Consider the following 27,261-nt stretch of genomic DNA (forward strand, 5'->3'; position numbering starts at 1 on the left):
TGGCAAGACTGCGGGCACCGAGTCGTCTGGCATTGGATCGTCTGGCTCGACAGCGGGCATCGGGTCACCAGGTATGACAGCGGGCACTGGGTCACCAGGCATCAGGTCATTTGGCTCGCCAGCGGGCACCGCGTCATCTGGCAAGGCAGTGGGCACCGAGTCACCAGGTACGACAGCGGGCTCTGAGTCAATTGGCACGACAGCGGGCACCGGATCAGGTACCGGATCATCTGGATCAACAGCGGGCATCGAGTCAACTGGCCTAATAGGATCATCAGGCTGGATCAGTTCATTATGCTGGGTAGAAGCATCCGGCTGAGTAGAGGCATCCGGCTGAGTAGAGGCTTCAGGCTGAGTAGAGGCTTCAGGCTGAGTAGAGGCATCAGGCTGAGTGGAGGCATCAGGCTGAGTGGAGGCATCAGGCTGAGTGGAGGCATCAGGCTGAAGAGAGGCATCAGGCTGAGTAGAGGCATCCGGCTGAGTAGAGGCTTCAGGCGGAGTAGAGGCTTCAGGCTGAGTAGAGGCTTCAGGCTGAGTAGAGGCTTCAGGCTGAGGAGAGGCATCAGGCTGAAGAGAGGCATCAGGCTGAACCACGGAAGGCAGGTTCTCGGACGGCAGGCTGACCGGTTTGGATACTGGCAGGATGGTACTGGTTGGAAAGAATTTTCGCTTTTTTCTGGTTTTAACTACTGGGGCACTGCAAGTAAACGCAGGTCTGCAAATGAATGGAGCAGCTGGAGACAGAGAAGAGCTGGAGGATGGAACAGGGGAAGGAACAGTCGCTACAGAGGGCTTCTTTACAGGGTTAAAGGCAGGATAGGTGTAGCGAGTGGGAACAGGGTACTGACATGCGGTAGATAGCCAAGTATACTGGGCTGTAACTGGAGGAGCTGTTGGGAATACAGGAGTAGAGCTTTGAGGAAATAGATTAGAAGCAGGACTGGGTCTTTGTAAGCTGACTGAGGCCGGGTGTAACAAATCTGTCCATGTCTGCAGTATGGGTTGAACAAAGCTGAGCTTACACAAAGCCTGTCTGACCAAAGACTGCACTGCGTTTATACAATCTCTTAGTACCTGTGGTGAACATGTGGAATAACGCTCCAGAAAGTAACCCACATCATCCTCTAATAACCACACCAGGGACTCTACCTGGTCTGCACTAAATGGTGGCAAAAATTCATCCCTGCATTCGGGGGTACCAGATGAAACCAACTCAGCACAAACCTCAATCAATGGCTGCACCTCAGAGAACTCTGTGCCCTGATCTACTAGAACATGAGCGAGCCGTATACATTCTAGCAGTTCATCCCGGGTATACTCCTTCAGAGTTTGATAAGCATACTCCCTGTCATCAAACACTAGCAGATATAAATACGCAACCTCATCAAGATCCATCCTTCCCATCAACAAACCAAGATGGCTTCCCTGTGCAGCCACTTCTGGTCAGGATTGTCCTTGGTGTAATGTCAGGGCTCCCGGGTATGACCAGAGGTGTGTGACTGACACAGGGAAACGCAGACTTCAGATATGTTATAAACAATACGATTTATTAACACTAACAATACAAACATAAACGCAGTGCAATACTAAACATAACATAGTGCAAACAAACCAAACCAACCACCCACAGATAACAGTACATACAATGCAAGCGTCGTCAGGCAGGCCGGGTCAATATCAATCGGGCAGGTAGGTACAGGGGGAGCAAGCGGAGAATGGTCGGGGTCACAAGCCAGGGTCAGCAGGTAGCGGGCAGCGTGGTACAGAGGGTCAGGCAGAGGGATGGTCAGGAACGAGCCGGGGTCAGAGCAGGAGAAGTCAGCAGAGGTATAGATCAGGCCGGGTCAGCAACAAGACAGGAACAGGAATAGGAACAGGAACAGAAACAGGAAGCAGAAACAGGATACAGGGCCCAGGAAAAACATACACCAAGGCAGAGTCTGCAGGTCTGGCCATCCCTTAAATACACCAGTATAATTAGTTCCAGGTGTTCGACTGGCTGCAAGGTTGAGTCTCTGATTGCTGGCCAGCCCTGGTACTGCAGCTCATAAGGCAGGTGAGTCCCACTATTGCTGGCCAGTCCATTCCTGACAGATTCACACCAGAAATCCCAAGAATATTGCTACACTGAAACAGTTTTGTGAAGAGGAGTGGTCCAAAATTACTCCAGATCGTTGTGCAGGTCTGATCTGCAACTACAGGAAACGCTTGGCTGAGGTTATTGCTGCCAAAGGAGGGTCAACCAGTTATTAAGTCCAAAGGTTCACATACTTTTTCCTCCCTGCACTTGAATGTTTACATGTTAAGTGCAATTAAACCATGGCAACATCTAATGTTTGTGTAGTATTATATTCAGCAGACTGTGTTCTTCTATTGTTGTGACTTAGATGACGTTCAGAGCACATTTTATGCCCAATTCATGCAAAACTCCACGTAATCCCAAGGGGTTCACATACTTTTTCTTGCAACTGTATCTACCATTTTCAGAACACTGGACAACCATAAAAATATTATTCTCATCTAATAAAGATGAGCCACAAAACCAACTCAAACATATGGACATTATCCAGAGGGATGAGAGCCATTTTAATATTTCTGCAGAACATATATTTTATCAATAAGATCATACATAAACTGGGAGATTACTCATAACCAAGTGATTACATTTTCATTCATGGTACATGACTTCTAGTGGACAGGTAAAGAACCTCAAAATAAATGGCATTTTTGGCTGTCCAATCGTCATGTACCATGGGTGGATCTAGCAGACAATGGATCCTCGCAGTATATATATGTAGGAAAAGTGAAAGGAAAAAAAAAACCCTTAAAAAAGGCTATACCTGGAGACTTTTGAAAAACTTAAAAAAGGCTTAAAATAAAAGTTTGAAAATGCTTGGAGAAACCCTTAAAGAAAAACTTAGAAAGAACCCTGAAAAACTTGCTTGCAAATCTGACTGGAGATACTTCACTGAAAAACCTTCTGTCTGCTTAAAAGACTCTATTTTTGATCTGAGAAGAATTTTTGCCTGCTAAGACAACTTTTGCTTGTTTCCTGACAAGAAAAAATTGGAGAGACTGCTGACGAGAAACTTTTTTACCAACCTGCTGTTCCACCCAAAGATCTCAGAGAACGCTTTATCTGGGAGTGGTGAGATATTATGGCCAAGTATCAAAACTTTTTATTCATTCAAAATTTACTAGAACCTTACTAATATTGCTATTGTGCTGTAGTGCTGGTATCGTGCATAGTGTTATATATATATATATATATATACTGAATTATTCAGTACTTGTATTGATCTGATTGAACCCTCAAGAGTGGATGGTGTATGGAGAAATTGGTTGCTAAATTACCGTATTGAATTAATTGTAGAGTTTATTTTTTTTTCTCTAAATTGGTCTGCTGTACATGTATTACTCTTAGAACATATTTGAAGTGTTTTAGTGTGTATTATATCAGCAATATTTTCCTAATTCTATTTGGCTGCAGGAATTGGAAATTATATACTGAATACTAACAATTGAGATTTGCTAACCACTGAGAAAATCAAGGTTTTGTTATTTACGCTGCTCTAATATATATATACTGTGATTGACCTAATTGCAATTTATTGTGGGTTATTCTTTGATTGTGTGTAGGAAATACACATCACGAGTATATTAGTTTGTATTAAAACATATATAAATATTTTTGTACATAAATAAATTATTTATTAATCAAATTGGCGATATTTGTATATTTGGTAAATAAATCACATTGCTAAAAGAACTCAAGAAAAATTACAGTATGGTGATAAATTTGTTAAGGTGTCTATATTATTGAATATTATTATTAAGTTATTTGCCGTAACGGCTGGAGGCACTGCGTTATGATTATATATAGGAGTCAGACACCGCCCAATTTATTTATAATTAATCACAAAAGTACCACAAGGGTTGCCACCATCACTACTAAGTACATATTTACATTGTTATCCTCTAATGGGATTTTGAAGGCAACCATAAGCAAAAAAATATTTTTTGTTCATATAAAAGAATATGCTTTATTACAATCTCATAAAATCCATCTTAATTAAAATCCATTACCAAACATATTCAAAATGAAAAGAAGTATATGAAAGTATAACATACATGTAGAGACTTCATTGATGTAAAGAGAGTATCAGGTGGTACTCTGTTCTAGTACTAGTGTACAGAACAGAACTAAACTTTGCAACCATGAATCCTTGATTGACAGCTTATTCGATGGGCTGCGACATTTGTTTAGAATCTTAAAATTTTTCTGTATCTTCATCAGGAGAAAAGTATCACTAACAACATCATGTAACTAAACATTCCTCCATGTCACATTGTGAGAGCCAGCCATCTCAGAGACAGCAGGGCTTTGAAGCAGGGGCTGAGAGATGGACTGGGGGAGGTCCATAATAAGCTGCCATCATTTTGATGATTTTACAATAGCATTCAGAGGACCTTTGATATTTATGTGCTATGTGGTCCTTGTATGCCTTTGGCTCACCATCTGAGATGGCTGGCTCTCACTCTGTGACATGGAGGGATGTTTGTTTCCATGAGGTTGTTAGTGATAGTGTTGGACTACCTCAGTATGTGCTGCATAGAGATGTAAGGTCTACGACTATAGTTGGCTATATTTTATAAGCAAATCCATCATCATCATTCCTGAGTGTTGAGTACCATAGAGACAATTCTTCCTGAATTTTGCAACTTTTAAGTTCCTTCCAAGCATGCTCACTAAAATTATCTTTCCTATTTCTTTAGGAAAAGCATCACTGGAAAATCAGAGCTCTTGGATGTCACTTCACTACCTCAAACTTAATCTTTCAAAAACTGAGCTTGTAATATTTCCTCCTCCCCGATCCCCCACTCACGACTTTACCATTAAGATCAACAGCACAACCTCATGCCAGGGTGCTAGGCGTAATCCTAGACTCTGACCTCTCCTTTGGGCCCCACATCTACTCACAGGCTAAATCCTGCTGCCTCAATCTCCGGAACATTTCCAAAATCCACCCCTTCCTGACCAATGACACAACAAAACAACTCATCCACGCCTTGGTTATATCCTGTCTCGATTACTGCAACTCCCTCCTCACTGGTCTACCATTACACAGGCTATCCCCCCTTCAGTCTATTATGAATGCTGCTGCTAGATTCATACACCTTACCAACCAATCAGCGACTGCTGCCCCTCTCTGCCAATCCCTTCACTGGCTTCCACTAACCCAACGTATAAAATTCAAAATACTAACCACAGCTTACAAAGCCATCCACAACATTGCCCCTAGCTACATCACCGACTTCATCCAGAGATATCGGCCAAATCGCCCACTCCGCTCTTCCTCTCTAGCTCCCTCATCACCTCCTCCCACGCTCGCCTCCAGGACTTCTCCAGAGCCTCTCCCATCCTCTGGAACTCCCTACCACAGCATGTCCGGTCAGCCCCCACCCTGTCTGCCTTTACGCAATCTTTGAAAACTCACTTCTTCAGGGAAGCCTACCCCACCTCTACCTAAGAACTGTAGTTGAATCACCTCCACCAGATCATCCCCCTCAGCTATCACCTTTTGTATCATATCCCCCTTTCTTTAGATTGTAAGCTACACGAGCAGGGCCCTCACATTCCTTCTGTACTGAAATGTATTGTAATTGTACTTTCTCCCTTAGATTGTAAAGCGCTGCGCAAACTGTTGGCGCTATATAAATCCTGTATAATAATAATAATAATGAGTATTGTTATCTGTCTTATTTGGCTGGAGTTCTGTTTTGATTCATATGATACAGAAACAATAAAAGCAATGAAAGTCATTGATTAACCTTACCCTACCATATTTACACAGAACTATTTCATACTGATATTCCATAGATAAACAGAATAAATAATCATTTCCTGTGTATTCAGTATATAGAGAATGTATAAGAAATTAGATCATTGACAAAAATAAGAGGTACAGGAGGAACAAATAACTATGGTTCATCTATATTGGGTTTATTCCTATTCCTAGCCGCAGGAAGAGAACTGCGATGGATACAAATCTTTTGCTGATGCATGTGGTACATTTACTCGAATGGCAGGATAAGTTCTTTAAATCCTGCTTTTATATAATATGAGTAAAATATATCCATTGTGTACCTAGGTGTGCTGTCTTACAACCAGTCCCAGTCACGAGTAGGGCTTTCATATAGGTGTGTTGTGAACTTGCAATCCCTTGAAGACCATGTGTAGTATTACACCTCACTGTCTTGGAATTGAGAATAATGATATGTATGGATGGAACTGTGAGCATGCATAGAGCCACTGACTGTGAACGGAGGTCCCAACTCTAGGTCCATTGACTTTAGCTGCCTAAAATGAAGAGGAAAGATTTGTTAGTACACATCAATACATGATCAATGAAACTTGCTCACCCCATATGTAATAAGTCTTACTTTTTAAAATATACAAATTCACATCTGATGTCAATCAACAGTTTGCAAGTAGGTGTTAGTACCACATATAGGGAGACCCCTCCCCTGGGTGGATATTGTGGATGGACTAGTTTAGTCTCTTATAATCTAGAGCAGGAAGAGCCTGGTGTAGAGGGTAATGAGAAGAGGCTACCCCTAGTATATTGCATGTTGGCTCGAAGCTTTAGGAAGTTAACTCTTCAGGGTAGGCTTTGTTAAGGTTGAACTTGAACTGTGCAGATGTTGGGACTATGAGGTGAAGGGTGTTGTGCCAACGAACTGTATATTACATTGTGTTTCAGCTACAGTAAAATGTTAAAAGGCTAAATGTGTGAGCACATTTCTGGAGGTGGGCCTAAGGCTAGGAGAGTGTGAGTGACCAAGATGGCAAACTTCTTTCTCATTACAGGTATGTGTTCTTGAGATTCCTGTTACAGGAAAATGGTGGGAGGGGCCCTTGGCCACCATGGCCATTACTGGTGCAGAATTAGGGCCCTGCTAAAATTTTATTTCCCATTGTTTTTTTTTTTGTTATGTTTTTTTTTTATATCAAGATTTGGTTATTAGAAATGCGAATGAACTTTAGAGGAAGTGATATACAAAATATTACTCAGAGTTTCCCCAGTTCTGCTCAAAGATCTATCGATGTTACCACCTCAGCCACAGTCCGCATATCATAGTAGGGAGCAGCACATGGCTGTTCCACTTGGCATAAAAATGAACTTTAATGTTCCAGCCCTGTTGAGGACAATCCAACCAGCTCTTCTCTCTGACATGTTTTGCCCCCTACCGGAGCTCAATTAACTCAGCAGTGATGGAACAATAAAATTTGTTTTGATGCCTAATGAAATAGTGGTGTTCAGCTTCCTACTATGCTTGGGAAGTAATGTACAGTGAAGGGTGACTTTTGATGGCTTAATTAGAGGTGAAGTTTGGTGATTTATTTTGCGGTATTATTGCAGTTGCAATTTATACAAGTAATATAAATACTATTTGTTTGCACCAATGCCTTTACAAACCTAGATATTACTTTGCTAAATTAATAGTGAAATCATCACTGTACTACATATAGCCTATACATAGCCCATACAGACAACAGAGCTGTAGATAGGTCCCAGCAGGGCCCACCCACTTCAGACTGCCTGCATAAAACTACAAGGTGGCATAAACAAGACCAGCCACCCGGCACAAGGTCTGCAATGCAGAAATCTCCTGAACAGGGCAAAGTGATGGAGCTTTTTCATACTGGATTACTGCAAAGATCTGGAAGAAACACACATAGGAAACAAAGGTTTATAAAAAAAATGCACATGCCCCTTGTCTTAGCTGACATTCAGTCTTCCCATTTACCGGGAACAAAGACTTCTTGTTATGCGATAACAAAGCTATTGATTTTAACACATGGGTGAGAGCAATTCAAAGAAGAGCTCACTTTGGCTTTTACAGTGTAAAACTGGCCAAACACTGTTCACATTCGCTAAGTGGGTGGCCTTGTCCACCGCCTTCTGTCCAACATCCCTAAAATGAAAAATCAAAGGATTCGGATGGGAAATTGTCAGCCAAACAATGCCTGCATCCATTCAGATGCAGGCACTGTTCAGGTAATTTGACATCTGGCAAGGTTGGCTGTCAAAATACAATAGCGGCAATGGGATTCGTCCATCCGCACTGTGTTGCATGGATGGAGGAATTTTAGATTTTTCTGTTCAACCTATATGTATATCGCCATCATCCAGAATTTTTAATGCAATTACATTAACACATTCTAGGACTGAATGGAAATAAGACTACCAATAAGAAAAAAACCGAGACAGCAAAAAGGTTAACTAATATGCTTACCCAAAAAACAGCAGTTTAAATAAGATGACACTCTGTTTTCAGTTTTATATTAGAAATATCATATAGAGATGGAGACTTGTGGTCTGATGTAAGTGTGATGTACATCAACCAGAAACAGAGTCTTAGTTAGTAGTTATAAGGAGGTTTTTTAGACATACTTTGTAACAGACATACTGTAGGTATGAAGAAATGTAATCCTAATATTACCTAAAAACAATTTTTCTGCAATCAGAGTTGTAAAGTGTGAAACCAAGATATCTCTATAGGAATACACTACCAAATGTTATTAATACAGGATGTATCTTTGCATTGTTCCATGCAATCATAGGAAATGTCAATATGTGGTAAAGCTGCAGTTGAAAAGTAATAAATAAAGTTGTATACTATATGTACCTGTTAGGGCTCATTCACATGGATGTTTGTAGGCACAACTGACCTCTAGCATAATATTCCTAGCATTTTCCCACCCCCAGGTAGCTGTATGTGGCATATAAAGCTGACCATAGTCTGTTCACCACAGCGGAACATAGCAATAGGTGTGTTGCAGGTAAACACCCCAGAGAAAGAAGAATATTAAAGGTTAGAGAAGATGAAATGGAGGAGACAGATGGCGGAGGGCTGTGGTTGGTGAGTTAGAAACTGAATTGAAATAAATATATATCGGGATCTTTCCAGGGGGTCAACTGGGGGGCACAGAAAGAAAGAGAAAGAAAGAAAATATAAAAAGATATGGATATGATGGGAAAATGAGAAGAGAAAAGGATTTGACAGATGATGGTATAAGTCTAATTCTGGGACTATTGAAGAATGGTATAGGAGAAAGTTAAATATAAAACCATAAAATATTATATATTATACAGAAGCACCTCTCTTATCTTACTGAACATTTTTGAAAAACTTTAGAAAATTTGTAAGGACAGTGAAAATATCTTATGAATATGAAGGGTAAAACTGGGAAAGGAGGAGGGGCTAAAATAGCCCAAGCAAGTACAATTAAAAAAAACGGTATTGGGGACTGCTCTAGGATGTCTATGGGACTATCTATTACGAAGCAATGTGAAGAAATAGAATATACAGAAAGAGAGCTAGTTATGGAAAAAAAAAGTGGAACAAGCAAAAGAAGTACAAATGATTACTAAGAACGAGATGGCAGAAATGTTTTCAAAACTGGAGCGGTCTATAAAACAAGAGCTATTGGTAATACATAAAGATATGGGGCAAATGTTGATACGGGTGGAAGAAACTGAAAAAAAATTAAATAAACATGCCCAGGTAATATCTACTTTAGGAAAACAGCTTGTGGAGGTGCGAAAAAATCAAAGGAGACTACTGTATAAATTAGAAGATCAAGAAAATAGAGATAGAGATAGGAGAAATAATCTCCTCTTCTGTCACAACGCTCTTTCAGCGTTACCTATAATGCTACCACCTCCCCCTCACTCCCCCTCTCTGTTGGGGTCCCTCAAGGCTCTGTCCTCAGGCCCCTTCTCTTCTCCATCTACACCTCCTCCCTTGGCCAACTCATACACTCTCACGGCTTCAACTACCACCTCTATGCCGACGACACACAAATCTATCTCTCAACCCCCCACCTCACCCCCTCGGTCTCCGCCCGAATCACACACCTACTGAGCAACATATCAGACTGGATGACGCTCACTTCCTTAAACTGAACCTCTCCAAAACTGAGTTTCTTGTCTTCCCCCCAGCCCGGACACCACCCCCCATTGACTTCTCCATCACATCCAACAACGCCACCATCAAACCCGCCCCGCAGGCCAGAGTACTTGGTGTCATTCTGGACTCCAACCTATCCTTCCAGCCCCAAGTCCAATCTTTAACAAAACTCGTGCAGACTCCACCTCTGCAACATCGCCAAAATATGCACGTTCCTAACCCCAGAAACCACTAAACAGCTCATCCACTCCCTCATCATATCACGACTCGACTACTGCAACTCCCTCCTCACTGGCCTGCCTCGCCGCTGGCTATCCCCGCTTCAGTCGATCCTGAATACGACTGCCAGACTCATTCACCTTTCCAACCGCTCCATCTCCGCCACCCCCCTTTGCCAATCCCTCCACTGGCTTCTGATTGTGCAACGGATAAAATTCAAAATCCTAACACTGAGGTACAAAGCTGTCCACCATACTGCCCCGTACTACATCACTGACCTAATATCCAAGTACCGCCCAGCACGCACACTCCGCTCCTCACAAGACCTCCTTCTCTCTAGTTCCCTGGTCTCCTCCTCCCATGCCCGCTTCCAGGACTTCTCCAGGGTGTCACCCATCCTCTGGAACTCCCTGCCCCAACCCATCAGATTATCACCTACTCTCCTCTCCTTTATGCGCACCCTGAAAACCCATCTCTTCAGGGAAGCCTACCCCACCCCCTGCTAACTTGCCGACCTCCTCCACTCTTCCTACCACTCCATCCCCCACAGCTATCTCCTCCTGTACCACTATCCCCTCCCTCCTAGATTGTAAGCTCGAAAAAGCAGGGCCCTCGATCCCCTCATGTTTTGCATTGTATTGGTATTGTTCTGTCACATGTTCTGTCCCCCTTTGTAATGTACAGCGCTGAGCGAACCATTGGCGCTTTATAAATACTGTATAATAATAATAATCTGAGGATACGAGGTTTACCCGAGACATCGCAAGGAGAAGATCTGGAGCAAATAACAAAAAGAATGTTCAATATAATCATGGGGAGACCCGATACAGAGTATCTGAAGATAGATAGGGTGCATAGAATAGGAAGACTTCAGGGAACCGTGAGCAAGAAGTATAGAGATGTAATTGTACGATTTCATTATTATAAAGATAGAGCAGATTTATGGAAGAAGATAAGAGGTAGCCCAATAATAAAATATGAAGATACAAAATGACAGATTTTTGCAGACATATCTCCAGAGACATTGGCCAACAGAAGACTGTTAAAACCATTATTAGAACAAATGAGAAAACAGAATGTACTGTCTTGGACTCGGTCACTAACAGACCATTTATCGTGATCTACCAGTGAGCCAAATTAATATGAGAATACGTGCACGTGGAAGTAAGACACTGACACTTCGCAGTTTGCCAACTTCCTAAAATTCTGTTTTATTGAGGAACTAACAGTATCATTTATAGGGCATATGATGCAGGCAAAGCATATACATTGATTGGGTGAAAAGTCCACTGGGTTTCTGCGTGTTCGTCCATCCGTGTTGATATCTTCCAATCATTGTCCCCAAAGAGACTCATTCCCTTTTATAGGGGTTGTTTACATTAAAAGATACTTTTCTCCTAATGAGTCACCAAGGGTGAGACTCCGGATGAAGGCGCCATCTTAATTATCATCATTGTTCTGTCAACCTATATCTGATTGTTTACTTAAGAGAGTAAGGAATTTGTTTTTTAAAGAGCAAGAAACATACAGTAGCAAGACTATAAAATTGTCATTTTACTGATCATCTAATAAAACGTGGACTGTCTATCACAATCCACTACAATCCCCCCTTAAAATGGCTATTTTACTCCTGACTGTCCCTATGTCTTCTGATGTCCTGACTGCCTGGTGGCCCTCCCTCTGGAACTCTTTTAAGACGCATATAGAGCCCCTGAGTGGCTAATCCATCCCTAGAGTCTCGATACGTCCTGAGAAGGCCACAGTCAGGCACTGTCTTTCCCTGCTTATAGTTGTCTGTTGGGGGGGGGGAATTTGTAGCATTCCTTTTTTTTTTTATAAATCTGAAATATGATGATCAGGGGCCATGGTCTGTAAGGGAGTATAGGATTCCCTTTCTTCACGGGGGAGTTCAACATTGTTATAGTTCAGGAATGTAGGGGAGATCTCGTTCACAGCTTTCCCTATTAGCCTCTTAATGCAAGGGATCACACAGCAGGCGACTATTGCCATTAGAATGATAATACCCAGGATAACCACCCCTGCTTGGGCGAGGGCTTTCTGCCAGCCACTCAGCCATCCAAACCACTGATCCCAGGGATGTGTAATACCAGAGTTTTCCTTAAGCTCATTTGACAGGTCCTCCAACCTCTTGATGGCCAGTGTCACCTTCCCATTTAGGCCTGTGTTATCTGGGATATATGTACAGCAGGTCATGGTCTTTGGTATCATTTTACAAACCCCCCCTTTTTCAGCTAATAACATATCGAGTGTCATACGATTTTGAAAGACCATGTTAGAAGTAGCCTCCAACTGCTCTGCTATCCCCTTTAGGGCATCTCATGTGTAGTTTACAAACCGTTGTTGATTATAGTAGATATAGTTTATCCAATCTACATTCTTGTTCTCAGTGATGAAGAGGAATAGGGATTCAAATCCCGCGGCCACCTGGTCTCTGGCCTTGAATTCATCGGGTACCCCCCTTGGGACTCCTATCGCATCTATATAGACATGGGGGTCAAAACTCCCTTGTGGGGCACTTTGTTTGTGCTTGGTTGCATGGGGGGGTTGGGCGGCCCCTTAAGTAATGCATCTGAGAGGATGTGCAATGGCATTATGGCATTGGCAAGGGTACATTCCCCTCTCCATTTCCCTATCAGTCGGGTCCTAATCTTCTGATCACCACAGATCCAGAATATATCCCCCAATGACATGACCTGGTTCTGGGTGAGATCTGACCGGGCTGTACTATAAGCAGCACAGAATCCCTTTGTGAAGTTCCCCAGGAACCTTCCTCCTCCCTCATAGTTGGCATAGCAGGTATAATTACCGGGATATATAGTTAAACCATTTGGGGCCTTTTCGTCTCCTTGGATTAAGGGGTAACGCTTCTTCCAGTCCTCACATAAAGACTGGTTCGTAGAGATGTTAGTATACAGGCTTAAGACACACTCCTCTATGGAATCTGGTAGGGTTGTGGCACCGTCCCCAGATGTGGTCTGGCATGCCCACACACATAGCAGTTGGACTTATTATGCGAGTTTGCATTGTATCTCATCCATTCTAACCACAGATTAGTGTCTGAGAGGCCGGTTTCTACTGCTATAGTATCTTCGTATGTAGGGTTTGCTATGGCCACCATCTCTGCCAACGTTTTGATCTTTGGCATAAGTGGGTTATAGGTGGGAGCAGTATCTCTGGAAGATTTCCATCGGTTTGATCTATACATATCCCTTATCCAGAATTTTCCCATCACTCCCCCATGTCCCCAGTATCCCAACCAGTAAAGCTCCTCATCTCCTGGGCTGGGGTTCTCTATGGTGAGGGTGAGTGGCATAGTTCTCCCTGTTGGGTTTTCATATGAACATGTGCCTTTTTTAAATATAGTCAATCAATTAGGCTCTTCCCATTTTTATCTTTGCGGTTTAAAGCACTTAGCGGTTTATACCCCCAGTCAGGCCCCGTATTCCATCCTACTGAGCCCCAGTATCTGCATTTGTCTCCCCAATAGTCATCCATCACACATATATATATACTACTGGAGTGATCCTGATACGTAGTACACTGCCAAGGTTGTTTCGGACAAGGCGCTATGAAGCAGAAGTCAAAGGCAAAGTGGCCACACGGGTGTTGGAAGAATTGTACCAAAATGTTATCAGGCCATTCTGTTCGGGTGTCCCACCTTCCCTTGTGATTGCCACTCTTTGTCCCCTACCCATTCCCGAAAGCACATACAAAAGGATATATGTGTATAGTCTCATGTTTCTAGTTGTCTTCTGGGGGTGCAACTTTCTTGCAGTGAGAGGCGTGGATCCAGGTACTCTTTCCTTCTAGCTTCACTGAGGTGGCCGTCACCAGAAGCAACTGGAAAGGACCGTCATATCTGCGTTCCAATGTATGTTTCCGCAGAAACTTCTTGACCAAGACCCAGTCTCCAGGTTGCAAAGTGTGCGTTCCAGTGTCCGCCTCAGGATCTGGAATGGAGGAGAAAACTTGCGCATGGATATTAGTCAACACACGTGCCAAAGATATCACATACTTTGTCAATGAGTCAGACTGCAACTGTAATTGTTGAGGATAGTAGGTACCCAGTCTAGGGTCAGACCCAAACAAAATCTCATAGGGAGACAACCCATGACTTTCCCTTGGTGTGTATCTAACGCTGAAAAGAGCAATAGGCAAGCTGTCCGGCCATCCCATGCCTACCTCTTGGGCCATTTTTAACATTCTTGACTTCAGGACCCCATTTAGGCGCTCTACCTTCCCACTACTCTGGGGATGATAGGGTGTGTGAAACGCAAGTGTGACCCCCAGAGCCCCCCAGATCTCTTTTGTGACATTGGCAGTAAAAGCCGGTCCCTGATCGCTTTCAACCACCTCGGGCACTCCATATCTGCAGACTATCTCTGTGAGCAGCTTCTTGGCAGTGGTTCTTGCCATCTGGTTGGTTACTGCGAATGCCTCTGGCCATCCTGAGAACATATCCACCACTAGGGCATATTCAAATCGTCCACTTTTTGGCATCTGGATATGATCTATCTGGATCCTCTGAAATGGATATAGTGCCCTGGCCAGATGCTTGCTTGGAGGTTTCTCAGGTCTTCCAGGATTGCACTTGGCACATACAACACAAGACTTACAGAATCTGTCTGTGTAAGCCGTAATTCTGGGTGCCACATAGTATTTACTGATCAAAGAGTTCATTAGCATCTTGGACAGGTGTGACGCTCCATGTGCCCACTGCACTGTTGCCGGATATAAGGATCTGGGAAGCAAAACCTTCTTCCCCACCACCCACAATCCTTTGTCCTCAACTGCTCCTTTCTGCATCCATTCCTTGCTTTCCTCTTCTGAAGCATTATCCTGGGCTTCCTGGAGTTGGTTGTCCTTGGGCTGATGAATTAGCACAGGCATCACCTCACTGCACATCTCTTCATCCTCCTCCTGCTCCCTGACCGCAGCTTGCTTAGCAGCCATGTCTGCCAGATGATTTCCTTTTGCTTCCATAGTGGTCAATTTACCGTGGGCCTTCACCTTCAGTATGGCCACTTGGGCTGGTAGTAAGAGTGCTTCCATAAGGCGGTTGATCGCCTTTCCATGCTTTACAGGAGTCCCAGCTGCCGTGAGAAAGCCCCTCATTTTCCAGATTAGGCCAAAATCAAGTGCAACCCCCAGTGCATATCTGGAGTCCATGTAAATGTTCGCCGTCTTTTCTTTTGTTAATTCACAGGCTTTGGTGAGGGCCCTTAGTTCAGCCTCTTGTGCAGACATAAAAGGTGGAAGAGGTCTAGCTTGCAGTACCATTGTGTCGGTAGTTACAGCATATCCAGTGTGGTAGGTGCCAGCATTATCTGCAAAGCGGGATCCATCCACAAAGAGTATTAGGTCAGGATTTGATAGGGGCGTATCATGGACTGTTGGTAGGTGTGTAGTTTCTGCCTGCATAAGTTCCAAACAGTCATGTACCACATCCTCTGGTGCCATGTCTTCGGTGTCTTCTTCTGCTTCGTCTACCCCCCCCCCCCCCGGAAGAGGGAGAAGAGTTGCAGGGTTTATCTGGGTGCATCTGACCAGGGTGACATGATCAGGTAAAAGAAGGGAGCCTTGCAGTCGCAGATGCCTGGCGGCAGATAGATGTTTTGGTTGGGTTTGGTTCAGTATTGCGGTAATGTCATGGGGGGCCAGAAGTGTGAGTGGATGTCCTAAGACCAAATCTGCCGTTTTATCCAGAAGAAGATGAGCAGCAAAAACAGCCCTCAGACAGGAGGGACCACCTCGTGCAACCGGGTCTAGCCTGCAGGAGTAATAACCCAGAGGCCGGAGGCGACCCCCATGGCGTTGTGCCAGAACTCCTGTTGCATGACCCTGTCTCTCAGCCACAAAAAGTTTGAAGGGCTCATCATAATCTGGTAGACCTAATGCAGGTGCAGTGGAGATGGCTTTTTTCAGGCGATGGAAATCAAGTACAGCTTCTTCTGTCAAGGAAAAGGGTTTAGATTTCAGGGCATCATAAAGGGGTTGCATCAAGATGGAGGCTTCTGGGATCCAGGAACGACAATAGGAAACCAACCCTAGAAAAGCATGCAGGGTTTTTGGTCCCTGAGGTATTGGGACATTCTGGATAGCCCGTACTCTATCCGGTGTGAGGTGACGAGTGGCTTGGGAAATGCAATGTCCCAAGAAAATGACAGAAGTTTGGCACCACTGTAACTTGTCCTTAGAAACCTTGCAGCCCTGTTCAGCCAGGTGGTGGAGGAGGCTCAGAGAGGCGATTTTTCCCTCAGAATGGTTGGTGGCACATAGGAGCAAGTCATCCACATATTGGAGCACTATGACTTCCGGGTGTGACTGTTGCCAGGTGCTGAGGATAGTTGTCATGGCCTTTGTAAATTGGCTTGGCGAATTTTGGGCCCCTTGGGGCATAACTCTCCAGGTATACTGTCGGCCAGCATGGGTAAAGGCGAAAAGATACATGCAGGAGGGGTCCAGCGGAACACTGAAGAAGGTATTTGCCAAGTCAATAACTGTGAACACTTGGGCTGTGGGAGGTACCCCTGCAAGCAGGGTGTGGGGGTTTGGTACAATGGGGGTTTCCAAAATAGTTGCCTCATTGACTGCTCTCAGATCTTGAACCATGCGATATTTGGTGGGCTCACCTTTTGGAGTTCTTTTCTTCACTGGGAAAAGGGGTGTATTGCATGGGGACACACAGGGAATTAATGCCCCGTTTTCCAGAAGTATATTGACTTGTTTGGAGATGGCGTCCATCTGGGCTTGCTTCAGAGGGTATTGAGGCTTCCGTGGCAATGGTGCTCCAGGCTTAAGCTGGACTAACACTGGAGCAACTTTCAGATGGCCAATATCCTCAGGGCCGGTGGACCAAAGAGTGAGTGGCAGCTCCTGTAAGGCCTGTTCTACATGGTCTGGCAAGGGGTGGCCTGAAACTTCCTGTAGAGACATCATCAGTGGTAATGAACATAGAGCCGAGGTGTCTTCCTCTCCCAAGGGGGTGGAGAGCTGAATGGTGCAATCTGGTTGGTAGGATATAGTTGCTTGCAACCTGGACAAGACATCAGCTCCCAGCAGATTCAACGGGCAAGTATTTGACACCACAAAACGAGACAGAAGATTGGGTAAGGTGTCGATATGTAGAGGTTTTGTAAGCCAACTGCGTTGTGGGCAGCCGTCTACTCCAACGCAGGAAACATCAATGTTTGAGTGGTATGTTTCATTGGGTAAATCTTCTCTCCGCAAAACGCTTCTGGCTGCACCTGTGTCCACTAAGAATTGTGTAGGATGTCCCTCAATGGGGACAGTGACCTTTGCTAGGTGCCCACTAGCACAATATCCATGAGAAGAAACTGTCATAAGGGGAGTGGACACAGGTTTGCCCCTGTCCTATTGGAGAAGGTTTAGATGTTCTTGGGTAGGACCTGTGCGTGGGGGTCCTGGAAGCGGTGGAGGTGGTGGCATTGCAGACTCTTCCCACCCTGAGTTGTAGTCATTGGGTCGTCGTGAACGTCTGGGAGCTCTGCATTCCCTTCTGAAATGTCCTGGTTTTCCACAGTTGAAGCAAATAAATGGGTTTCTTCTGGAGACCCGCTCTCCAGCCGACAACATGAGTGGTGTCGGCTTCCGGGCCACCTGGGCGGTCTCCAGACCTTTTGCCACTAATAGCAGTATATCCAGGTGGAGGGTACGGTACTCTGGACGGGCAGTGATCAAACCCTTGCGAACAGACTCCTTTAGTCCTGATACAAATGCAGAGGCCAGCATTTGAGTATGTACCTTGTTATGGACACTGAATCCCAGGTCTGTAAACACCTGTGTTAGTCTGGTATGGAACTTTTCCACCGACTCAGTCTTGTCTTGGGTAATGTCCTGCAATGTGGTGGCCTGGTCCGCCAGTCTCTCTCTGGCCCACTGCTGCAACTGGTCACAGAAAGAAATTCCCGAGGCATAAGTGGTGTCCTCATTTGGCTTTACTCTGGTGAGATCCTTTTCCATTATAGGCCAATATGCATCCCCAGCCTTGATCTCACACAGACTGACCAAATCCCTCCAGGCTGTGGAATAGGTCTTGTGGATCTGGGCTATGCTCCGGTAAAAAGGCATCGGGTGTTTCTCCGGGTCCGGGAGAGTTGTGACTAGTGCGGAGGCTTGGGATGGAGTGAAGGCCACATACATGATAGGAGCATCAGGTAGGTTGGGCACCGGGCGGGGATGGTCTTCTTCAGATCCTTGGGGGCGATAGACAGGATTGTGGTAAGTGGAAGAAAAGGGATGAGGTGCTGAGTCTGCTCCCATTCCAGACTCATACATAGATAATTTTTGATGATGGGGTTGTGTGGTTGGGGGAAGTTGAACGAGTGGTTTGCTTTCTGGACCATGGCCTTCTGAGAACGGATCATTCTGTTGGGAACAAATGGAAACAGCATCATCCTCTCGGGTACCCTGGCGGACTGCCGCAGCCACTGTCTTTTCTTGAGCCCATCCTCTTCTGTCTGGCACAGAGGTAGGGGTTACCACATCTGTAAAATTCCAGCCCTGCCATTCTGTGGGTGTCTTCAGTTCAACTTGGTCTGAAGCCTCTGTTTGTTTTGGTGGTGGTGGTACTATAGGCATTAGGGGCGTGTGGAGGGCCGAAGGTGGTTGGGAGCCAGAGACAGTAAGCACTGGGCACAGGGTGGTAGCTGGTATGAGGTGTGTATGGTGTATTGGTGTACTAAGCCCAGAGTCAACATGGCTTCCGGTGGCCTCACTGGGCGCTGCCATCTTTGAATAGGGCGGAAGGGACGGGGCCGGAGGCGGAAATGGAGGTGACTGAGTTGGAAGCATCGGATGTTGCATAGTCAGCTTCCGGTCACATCCCTTGCAAATCTCCTCCCACCCCGGATTCTTAACTGAACACCCCTTACATATCCGGAGGTTCTGACTACACGGTATGCAAAAATCTGGACTCTCGGGGTGGGGCCTTCCTGTATTTCCACATGCCTCGCACCTCCAGGACGGGCCATCATCATAGGGGGGCGGCGCCTTGCCGTCCTTTCCTGTAATATACATATACAACTCCCCCGTCCTGATTCAGTTTTTGCTCCACCCACCCCTCATGGTGTAGGGCGCGGGCCACATTAAACCAAGTTTCTGCTGTCTTTAACATGTTATGCTTCAGTAGAAGCCCTTTCTTCTCTTTACACAGCTTTCTCCATCCTCCGCCTGCAACCTCCCACCATTCTTACATGTTCCACCCAGCTTGTTTGACTGTCTCAACTTTTTTACATACTCTGGTCCCTCTCTCTCCTCCACCAGTTCACAAGCAAACGAACTGTTCTCTGGCTTTATAAGTTTCTGTCCCATTTTGTTTTACTTCCCGTCACTCTGTTCTGAAAGTGCTGTGTCGTGAGACAGTGTAAGCAGAACCCGCGCAGCACTTCGCCCCCTGCTTCTCCTCCAGTAACTTCCCTATTTTCCTGCTACACTGAGAATAATGTACATTATATACAATAATGTAACCCTGTAAACCAATATATCAAGAGCTACGATTGTCACTGTACTACTTCCACCAATCCTCACTCTTTCGTGTACACCAAACATTAATCCACATACACAGTGTGATCATGACATAGTATTTCAGACACGCCTGTCAGGAGTAAAATTTTTTTTTTTTTAGTTTTCTTTATCCCCCACAAGACCAATCCCTGGCTGTGGTTATTTTTCCCCTCGAGTCACCATTACTGCGACTACGAGTTCCCCTCATCAGTCACCATTACTGCGACTGCGAGTTCCTGGCACCCTCTCTCGAATCAGGGTGTATCCTGTCCACTCCTGACGAGGAATATTTTGCCGTACTTCTCCCCTCTCTCACAGGCGCATCAACAACAACCCAACCAATCACACTGGTACACACAGACAACACAAAAGACAAGACATATCACACTGGTAGATGACGTTACACTGACAGGTGGGTTTAAAGGAGCCCCGGGCAAGTATACCTGTCACTTTGCTGATCAACGGACAGCCAGACGACGGGTGAGTAGTCCCGCTGGGCAATTCCAGACTACGCAGGTAAGGAATTATTAGACATAAAAATTCACTTACCGCTTTCGGAGGTGATCAGTCTCCGCGTCTGGAATGCTCCACGGTCCCCTTCATCCACCCTGGGTCGGCTGAGCCGGTGTTCAGAACCCGGGCCCCACGTTGGGCGCCAAATGTCTTGGACTCGGTCACTTACAGACCATTTACCGTGATCTACCAGTGAGCCAAATTAATATGAGAATACGTGCACGTGGAAGTAAGACACTGACACTTCGCAGTTTGCCAACTTCCTAAAATTCTGTTTTATTGAGGCACTAACAGTATCATTTATAGGGCATATGATGCAGGCAAAGCATATACATTGATTGGGTGAAAAGTCCACTGGGTTTCTGCGTGTTTGTCCATCCGTGTTGATATCTTCCAATCATTGTCCCCAAAGAGACTCATTCCCTTTTATAGGGGTTGTTTACATTAAAAGATACTTTTCTCTTAATGAGTCACCAAGGGTGAGACTCCGGATGAAGGCGCCATCTTAATTATCATCATTGTTCTGTCAACCTATATCTGATTGTTTATTTAAGAGAGTAAGGAATTTGTTTTTTAAAGAGCAAGAAACATACAGTAGCAAGACTATAAAATTGTAATTTTACTGATCATCTAATAAAACGTGGACTGTCTATCACAATCCACTACAGTACTTTATAGTTGGGGCTTTCCCGCATGTCTAATAGGATGGAAAGATGGTTGTCCTGCAAGATTAAGGTTCCCAGAAAAATTAAAAGACTTTTTAGAGAGACTGGAAATACAGAAGATAGACACTCCAGGATGGAAATGGGGGGTAAGAGGAGAACCAGGAAATAGAATATCAGAAATGGCAGTCGGTTATTAGAAGATGGGAGAATTAGGGGGGAGGGGGGAGAGAGAGAATGAGAGGGATACAGATGGGTCGTGAGAGAACCTATCGTGATGTGTCCCTTTTTTTTCTCTCTCTCTATGCCCTCCCCTCTCTTTCCTGTCCCCTAGCTTCTTGTTTTTTTTCGGTTTTTTTTGGAAGGGGTGGGAAATAGGAGGCCACAAAATCACCTAGACAAACACTTCAGGAGGAGGGAGAGTGGTTTAGGGGGGTGGATGTGCTTAGAGTTCAGCCCCAGTACTGAATCTATGGTGAGTCGAGGACCACAAATGATTCAAAGGCAAACTAGAAGCCTAGGGGATATGAGAGGGTGGTGGGAGGAGTGGGGTTATGGAAGGGAGGGGGAGAGGGGGGGAGAGGAAATGGGTAGGGAATAGCTCTGCGTCCCTGTGGAGGAAAGATGAAACCCAAGTGGGAATTGAAAATGTATATGAAGAATGGAGGAGATTAGTTTTGTAACCTATAATGTTAAAGGGCTGAATAGCCCAGGGAAAAGGTATAGGATTCTTAACGAATTACAACAGAGATCTATTGCAATGACATTTCTACAGGAAACTCACCTATCACAGGAAACAAACATAAGGATGTGCTCTAAATATTACCCAACTTGGTATTATGCAGATTCACCTAATGAAAGTGCAAAGGGGGTGGCTATAGGAATAGCAAGTTAGGTAAGATTTGAATTGGAAAATAGGATGGTGGACCCTGAGGGGCGATTCTTGTTCTTGAAAGGGAAATTACAAAGAATAGAGTGTACATTGGTAAATATCTATCGCACAAATGGAAATCCAGTGACATACCTGAAAAGAATATTGAGAAAGGTGATGGATTTCAAAGCAGGCAAACTAATTGTAGCAGGAGATTTTAATTTTTGTATGGAACCGCAGATAGATACAACGTCGCATAGGCAGAGAGAGAAAGAAAGTAGTTTGAAATCTATAAGGAAAATATTATATGAAAGTCAATTAGTAGACATATGGAGGGTGAAGCACCCTAGAGATAGAGATTATACGTTCTACTCTTCTGCACATGTGACGTATTCAAGATTGAATTATATAATGATAGAGCATAGGCTCATGGAGATGGTTGTTAAAACAAATATAGAAGTTATAAATTTATCTGATCATGCTCCTGTTACAATGAAACTACTATGGGGAAGAGAGCAAGATAAGGGACATTTTTGGATATTAAATGAGACACTCCTTCAGGATCAGGAGATAGAAATAAGAATAAGAAAATAGAACAATAATTTGAAAGAAATGAGACTGAAGGCGTTTCGATGGCCACGGTATGGGAAGCACATAAGGCAAATATCAGGGGGATTCTGATTGCAATTGGAGTACAGAAAAAAAAGATTGGAAAAAGAAAATTAGTATGCTCTTATGGGAACTACATGAATTAGAGCAGATACATAAAAAGAGGATAACAAAAGAGGTGCAGCAGAGTATAATAAATAAAAGAGAAGAAATATGTAATTTAATGGAGGAAGAAACAAGGAGAACATTTAATAGGATGGCAAGAGAGAGATATCAGTGGGGAGATAAACCTGGAAAATATTTAATGAGAGCATTGAGGAAAAAGAAAACCAGAAATTATATTGAAAAGATCAAAAATTAAAGTGGGGAACTGGTTTACTCAACCACTGATATTGCTAAAGTATTCAAAAAATATTATAGTAAATTATACGATGTTAAACCAAAGTAATCAAAAGAAGAAGAGGTAAGAATTAGAAAGAGACAGACATTCCTGAAATAAGCAGGGTTACAGAGAGTTGTAAAAGAAAGATTAATCACTGTAGAAAAAACGATAACGGAGGAGGACATTCTAGCGACTTTGAAAAGCACAGTGGCGGGGAGAAGCCCTGGACCAGACGGGTATACGGTGAGGTATTACAAAAAATGTAAAGAACAATTAGTCCCTAAGTTGAGTATATATACGAATGCACTGGGAGAGGGGATGAAAATGAGAGAGGAATCATTGCAGGCACATATTACAATAATTCAGAAAGAGGGAAAAGATAGAACTAAATGTGCCAGTTATAGGCCCATTTCACTGTTAAATATAGATGCCAAGATATATGCAAAAGTACTGGCAAATAGGATGAAAAACCTAATGCCGGACTGGGTCCATTTGGACCAAGTGGGCTTTTTTCCAGGAAGGGAAGGAAGAGATAATGGGTTGAGAACATTACTCCTAATACAAAAAAGTAAAACGGAAAAACCCCCGTTTTGATATTATCAGTGGATGCAGAGAAAGCCTGCGATAGGGTAGATTGGGATTTTATGCTAGAAACATTGGAAGTTCTGGGAGTTGGACCTAGGATGAAAGAATGGATAGGAAATTGATATAATTGTCCATCAGCAGCAGTGAAGGTTAATGGTTTGGTGTTAGGGTTTTCCAGGATGAAAAATGGGACAAGACAAGGGTGTCCTCTTTCGCCACTGTTGTTTATATTGTCTTTGGAGTCCCTCCTATCAACAATTAGAAACAGCATTGATATAAAGGGGATAAAGATAGGAGAAACAGAGCATAAAGTGGCATCATACGCGTATGATATGCTATTTTATGTGGTTAATCCTAGGATGGCATTATCCAGCCTGATGAAAATAATAATAATGAAATATTACGGAGAACTATCAAATTTAAAAATAAACCCTACAAAATCTGAGTGTCAGCACCTGTGGTAGTGAGCTCTATTGATTCTCAACTTGGGGTTCCCCAGGGCGCAGAGTCTAAGCCCCAACCTGCTTGTTCACCAGAGCCCCTGATGGTGGGGATGGACTTGCAGCAGGCTGGGACCAGGTCGCGGCCCCCAGGTACACCCAGCTGAGGTGGAGAAGACTGCTCGCGGGTGCAGAGTACAACGTGAAAAGACAAAGGGAATCCAATAGGCAAGCCGAGGTCAGGACAAGCAGAAAACAAGCAAGGTCGGGAACGAAGCCGGGGTCGGTACACAGATAGACAATATAGGATTCACAACGGAAACACATGGGAGCTCCAACTAAGAAGTTGCTCAGGCAAAGAGATAAGGGAAGAGCTGAGGAAACTAGCAGTAGGACCCAGATCATGGATAGGATGAATAATTTATTAAAAATGGTAATTGTCCTGAAAATGCTATATAAATTCCATATGATACCTATACAGCTCTTGGGAGCTTATTTTAATATAATTATAAAACTGATAGTGAGGTTTATTTGGAAAAATAAAAGACCTAGAATAAGCTATTATTATTGTATTGTATTATTGTATTGTATTGGTATTGTGTAGAGATAAAGATAATGGATGTTTAAGTGTACCTGATTTTAGGAGATATTTCTACTCAGTATTACTGTCACATATTTTTGATTGGACACATAATGCACTTAAGAAAAGTTGGGTGAAAATTGAAAGGATTTTAAGTGGGGTACAGTTGAACAGGATAGTATGGTTGCCGCACCAATATTGTAATTTAGCAGAAAACACAAGCACATATACACGAAATGTAATTAGGGTTTGGGACATTATTCACAAGCAGAAAAGATGGGAGTTTAACTCTTTATTAATACTGTTGGGAGCTTCAAATTTCTTCCCGCCAGGGAAGGTAAATATATCAGGGAAGTGGATAAGAAAAGAGGATATCAAGTTAAGGGATATAATGGAGGGAGAAGTAATATGTTCTTTTTAAGAGTTAAAAAATAAGAAATTGTTCTCTAGATTAGATGAGTGTCGATATTTACAATTTAGACATTTTGTTTCAATGCTCCCTAAGCCTTTAAGGACAGCCAAAGATTTCAACCCCTTCGAACAATTGCTCAGTAGAAGTGGGTTACAGAAACATGGCACTTCTCGAATATATAAAATTCTCACCTCAAGCGTAGAAATCACTCCCCCCCCTCCCGTACATGATGAAATGGGAAAGGGAATTGGGAATAGCACTGGAGGAGCAACAAAGAAAGAAAATATATAGGTTGGCACAAGGAGCTGTAGACATGAAAGAAATAGAAATTAATTATAAATGTTTAGCAAGGTGGTATGTTACACCAAGTTTTGCACATAAACAACGAGTAGATAATTCACCTAAATGTTGGAGAGGATGTGAGGAAGAGGGCACTCTGACACATATCTGGTGGGAATGTTGCAAAATACAGAAATACTGGGAGGAGATAATATACCAAATACAGTGGATCACTGGGAAGAACATAGCCAAAGACCCTGGGACCTATTTATTCCATAAAACAGAGAATACAGTAGAGAAATATAAAAACTCGGTGGAATTCCATCTTATAAACACTGCAAAAGGATTGATTCCTAATTTTGGCAGAAACAAGAAGTACTGAAAATAAAAGATTGGATAAGTAGGATGGATTATGTTTATGGAATGGAAGAACTGCGACATCTGGAGGAAGATAAAATTAAGAGATTTCGAGAAAGGTGGAAGAAATGGGAGATTTATAGAAAATTATATAAGGAAGGAAAATAAATAAGAAATAAGGAGGAATAATGAAAGAAAGAAGAGAGATTAATGAGAGAAAAAGGGACCAGAGCGGATGGAAGAGGGAGGAAAGGGAGGAGGGGGAGGGAGTTGGGGAGGAATAGATTAAAGGTATAAACGATAAGAATTGTGTTGTTTTTTATTTCTGTGTTCTAAGAAATGTGATAATTATTTTAATATAATTTGTAATAATGTAATTCAATGAAAAACTAATAAAATATTTAATAAAAAAAACTGCTGTTTTTAATAAATCACTTGTATTCCTCAAGTCCATGTCTGAAGTTCTCTGGTTTGCAAAAATTGCTACTACATTTTGGTGCACTGGCCAGGAAATCAGGTGTAACTACCGAGACAGGTGGTTTTCCACCCTGACCTGCAGGGATCGATCCGGAGCTGGCCCCTGGGATCACTGTGTTGTTTCAGGTGCCACCAGATATTTGTCTGGGAAACTGCACTACATCCTAATCGCCTGCTCTGAGGATCGACCTGCTAGAGTCTAAAGAACCTGGACTGGGGAACCAACTACCAAATAGTGAAGCTTCACACATCGGGAACAGGTGAGATCTTTGCCTTTTGGGTTATAACAGTTGGGTTATAACAGTCAGTCAGGACCTCTCAATGGTATTTGAGAGAAGGGGAGCCAGATCACCTCCCGAGGTGCCCTTTAATTTGATGATTGTGCATCCGTGGGCTATGCCTCCAGGTAGTCAGTAATTTTGGGTTGGAAAGTCTGGTGTGTATGTGAGTGAATGAGATGCTGCCCAGCAGCGAAGCCATAGTTGACCCTGTTTAGGTGCAGTTCTTGGTACTGGGGCTGATATCGTTCTGTACCGACATTGATAAGGGGAAGCGTTTGTCTTTTAACCCTATTGTGTCGAGGACTTTGGACCCCTTACCAGATCCTTACAATCCCCTATCCCTCTGTGTCTGTCTTGGTGTCTCTAAGGAAACAATATGGGTGGTAATCAGTCAGTCTAGACCCCCTTGGAGTGCCTTAGAGTACATGATCAGTAATTTCAGGAGTGGGTTTTGCAAAACCTGCAAACTGAAATTCAGTTCTAAAAGGTTAGAAACACTGTGTGAGAAAGGCTGGCCCTGTTATGGAAAATGTTGACCTCCCTAGGGCACGTTTGATTTAGAGACCATTGACCAATTGCAAGAAATATAGAAAACTAAGGAGATGTATATAGGACAGTATATATAATACACACATATATTGTGTACACAGATCTCTCAGGACACATTACCTGTATATTACATTGATGGAATGTATAGATAACATATTAGTTGTGCAAGAGATATACAGAGGATAGGAGAAGTACAGCTAATATACACTATAAAATGTATAGATGACAAAGATAACACTACAGCCTAAAAAGTTACAAGGGTATCTTTTCTCAACCTAAGGAGAAAGATCTGCCTCCTCCATATGTACAGGGACATACCATGGCTGAACAAGGGACAGACTCTGACACCTCTAGTCGTGACACTCTTATAAATACCAGTAGGATGGGAACTGGGGGCACAGCCATGGGTGTATTTACCACAAGGCATTTGCCTAGGGCGGCATTTTTCAGGGAGGGGCAGCACTGCACCCTGGAAGAAGGGACATTTGCAGCATGGGGACCAGGTGGGAGTCAAGAGAGGC

General features: G+C 43.6%; 2 protein-coding genes across 2 annotated transcripts in view; both read right to left on the minus strand.

Annotated features, from left to right (window-relative positions):
* Positions 1-5,983: 5,983 nt before the first annotated feature.
* The window catches only part of SMIM35 (small integral membrane protein 35), an 81,595-nt gene continuing 60,317 nt past the window's right edge, over positions 5,984-27,261 (minus strand). Inside the window, exon 4 of the mRNA XM_089660943.1 lies at positions 5,984-6,361. Coding sequence (XP_089517069.1) covers positions 6,244-6,361 — 118 coding nt within the window. The 3' untranslated portion in view covers positions 5,984-6,243. The remainder of the gene's footprint in view (positions 6,362-27,261) is intronic.
* LOC149470741 (uncharacterized) lies at positions 7,615-18,635 on the minus strand. The gene is made up of 3 exons (XM_089660909.1): positions 18,380-18,635; positions 14,632-16,265; positions 7,615-7,725 (listed from the first exon to the last, which is right to left on the minus strand). Exons 1-3 carry the CDS (start codon positions 18,633-18,635, stop codon positions 7,615-7,617), a joined length of 2,001 nt encoding a protein of 666 aa, XP_089517035.1.

Source organism: Staurois parvus, unplaced genomic scaffold (assembly GCF_062004578.1).
Source record: "Staurois parvus isolate SC_StPar_1 unplaced genomic scaffold, SC_StPar_1.0 ptg000032l, whole genome shotgun sequence".
Classification (NCBI taxonomy): Eukaryota; Metazoa; Chordata; class Amphibia; order Anura; family Ranidae; genus Staurois; species Staurois parvus.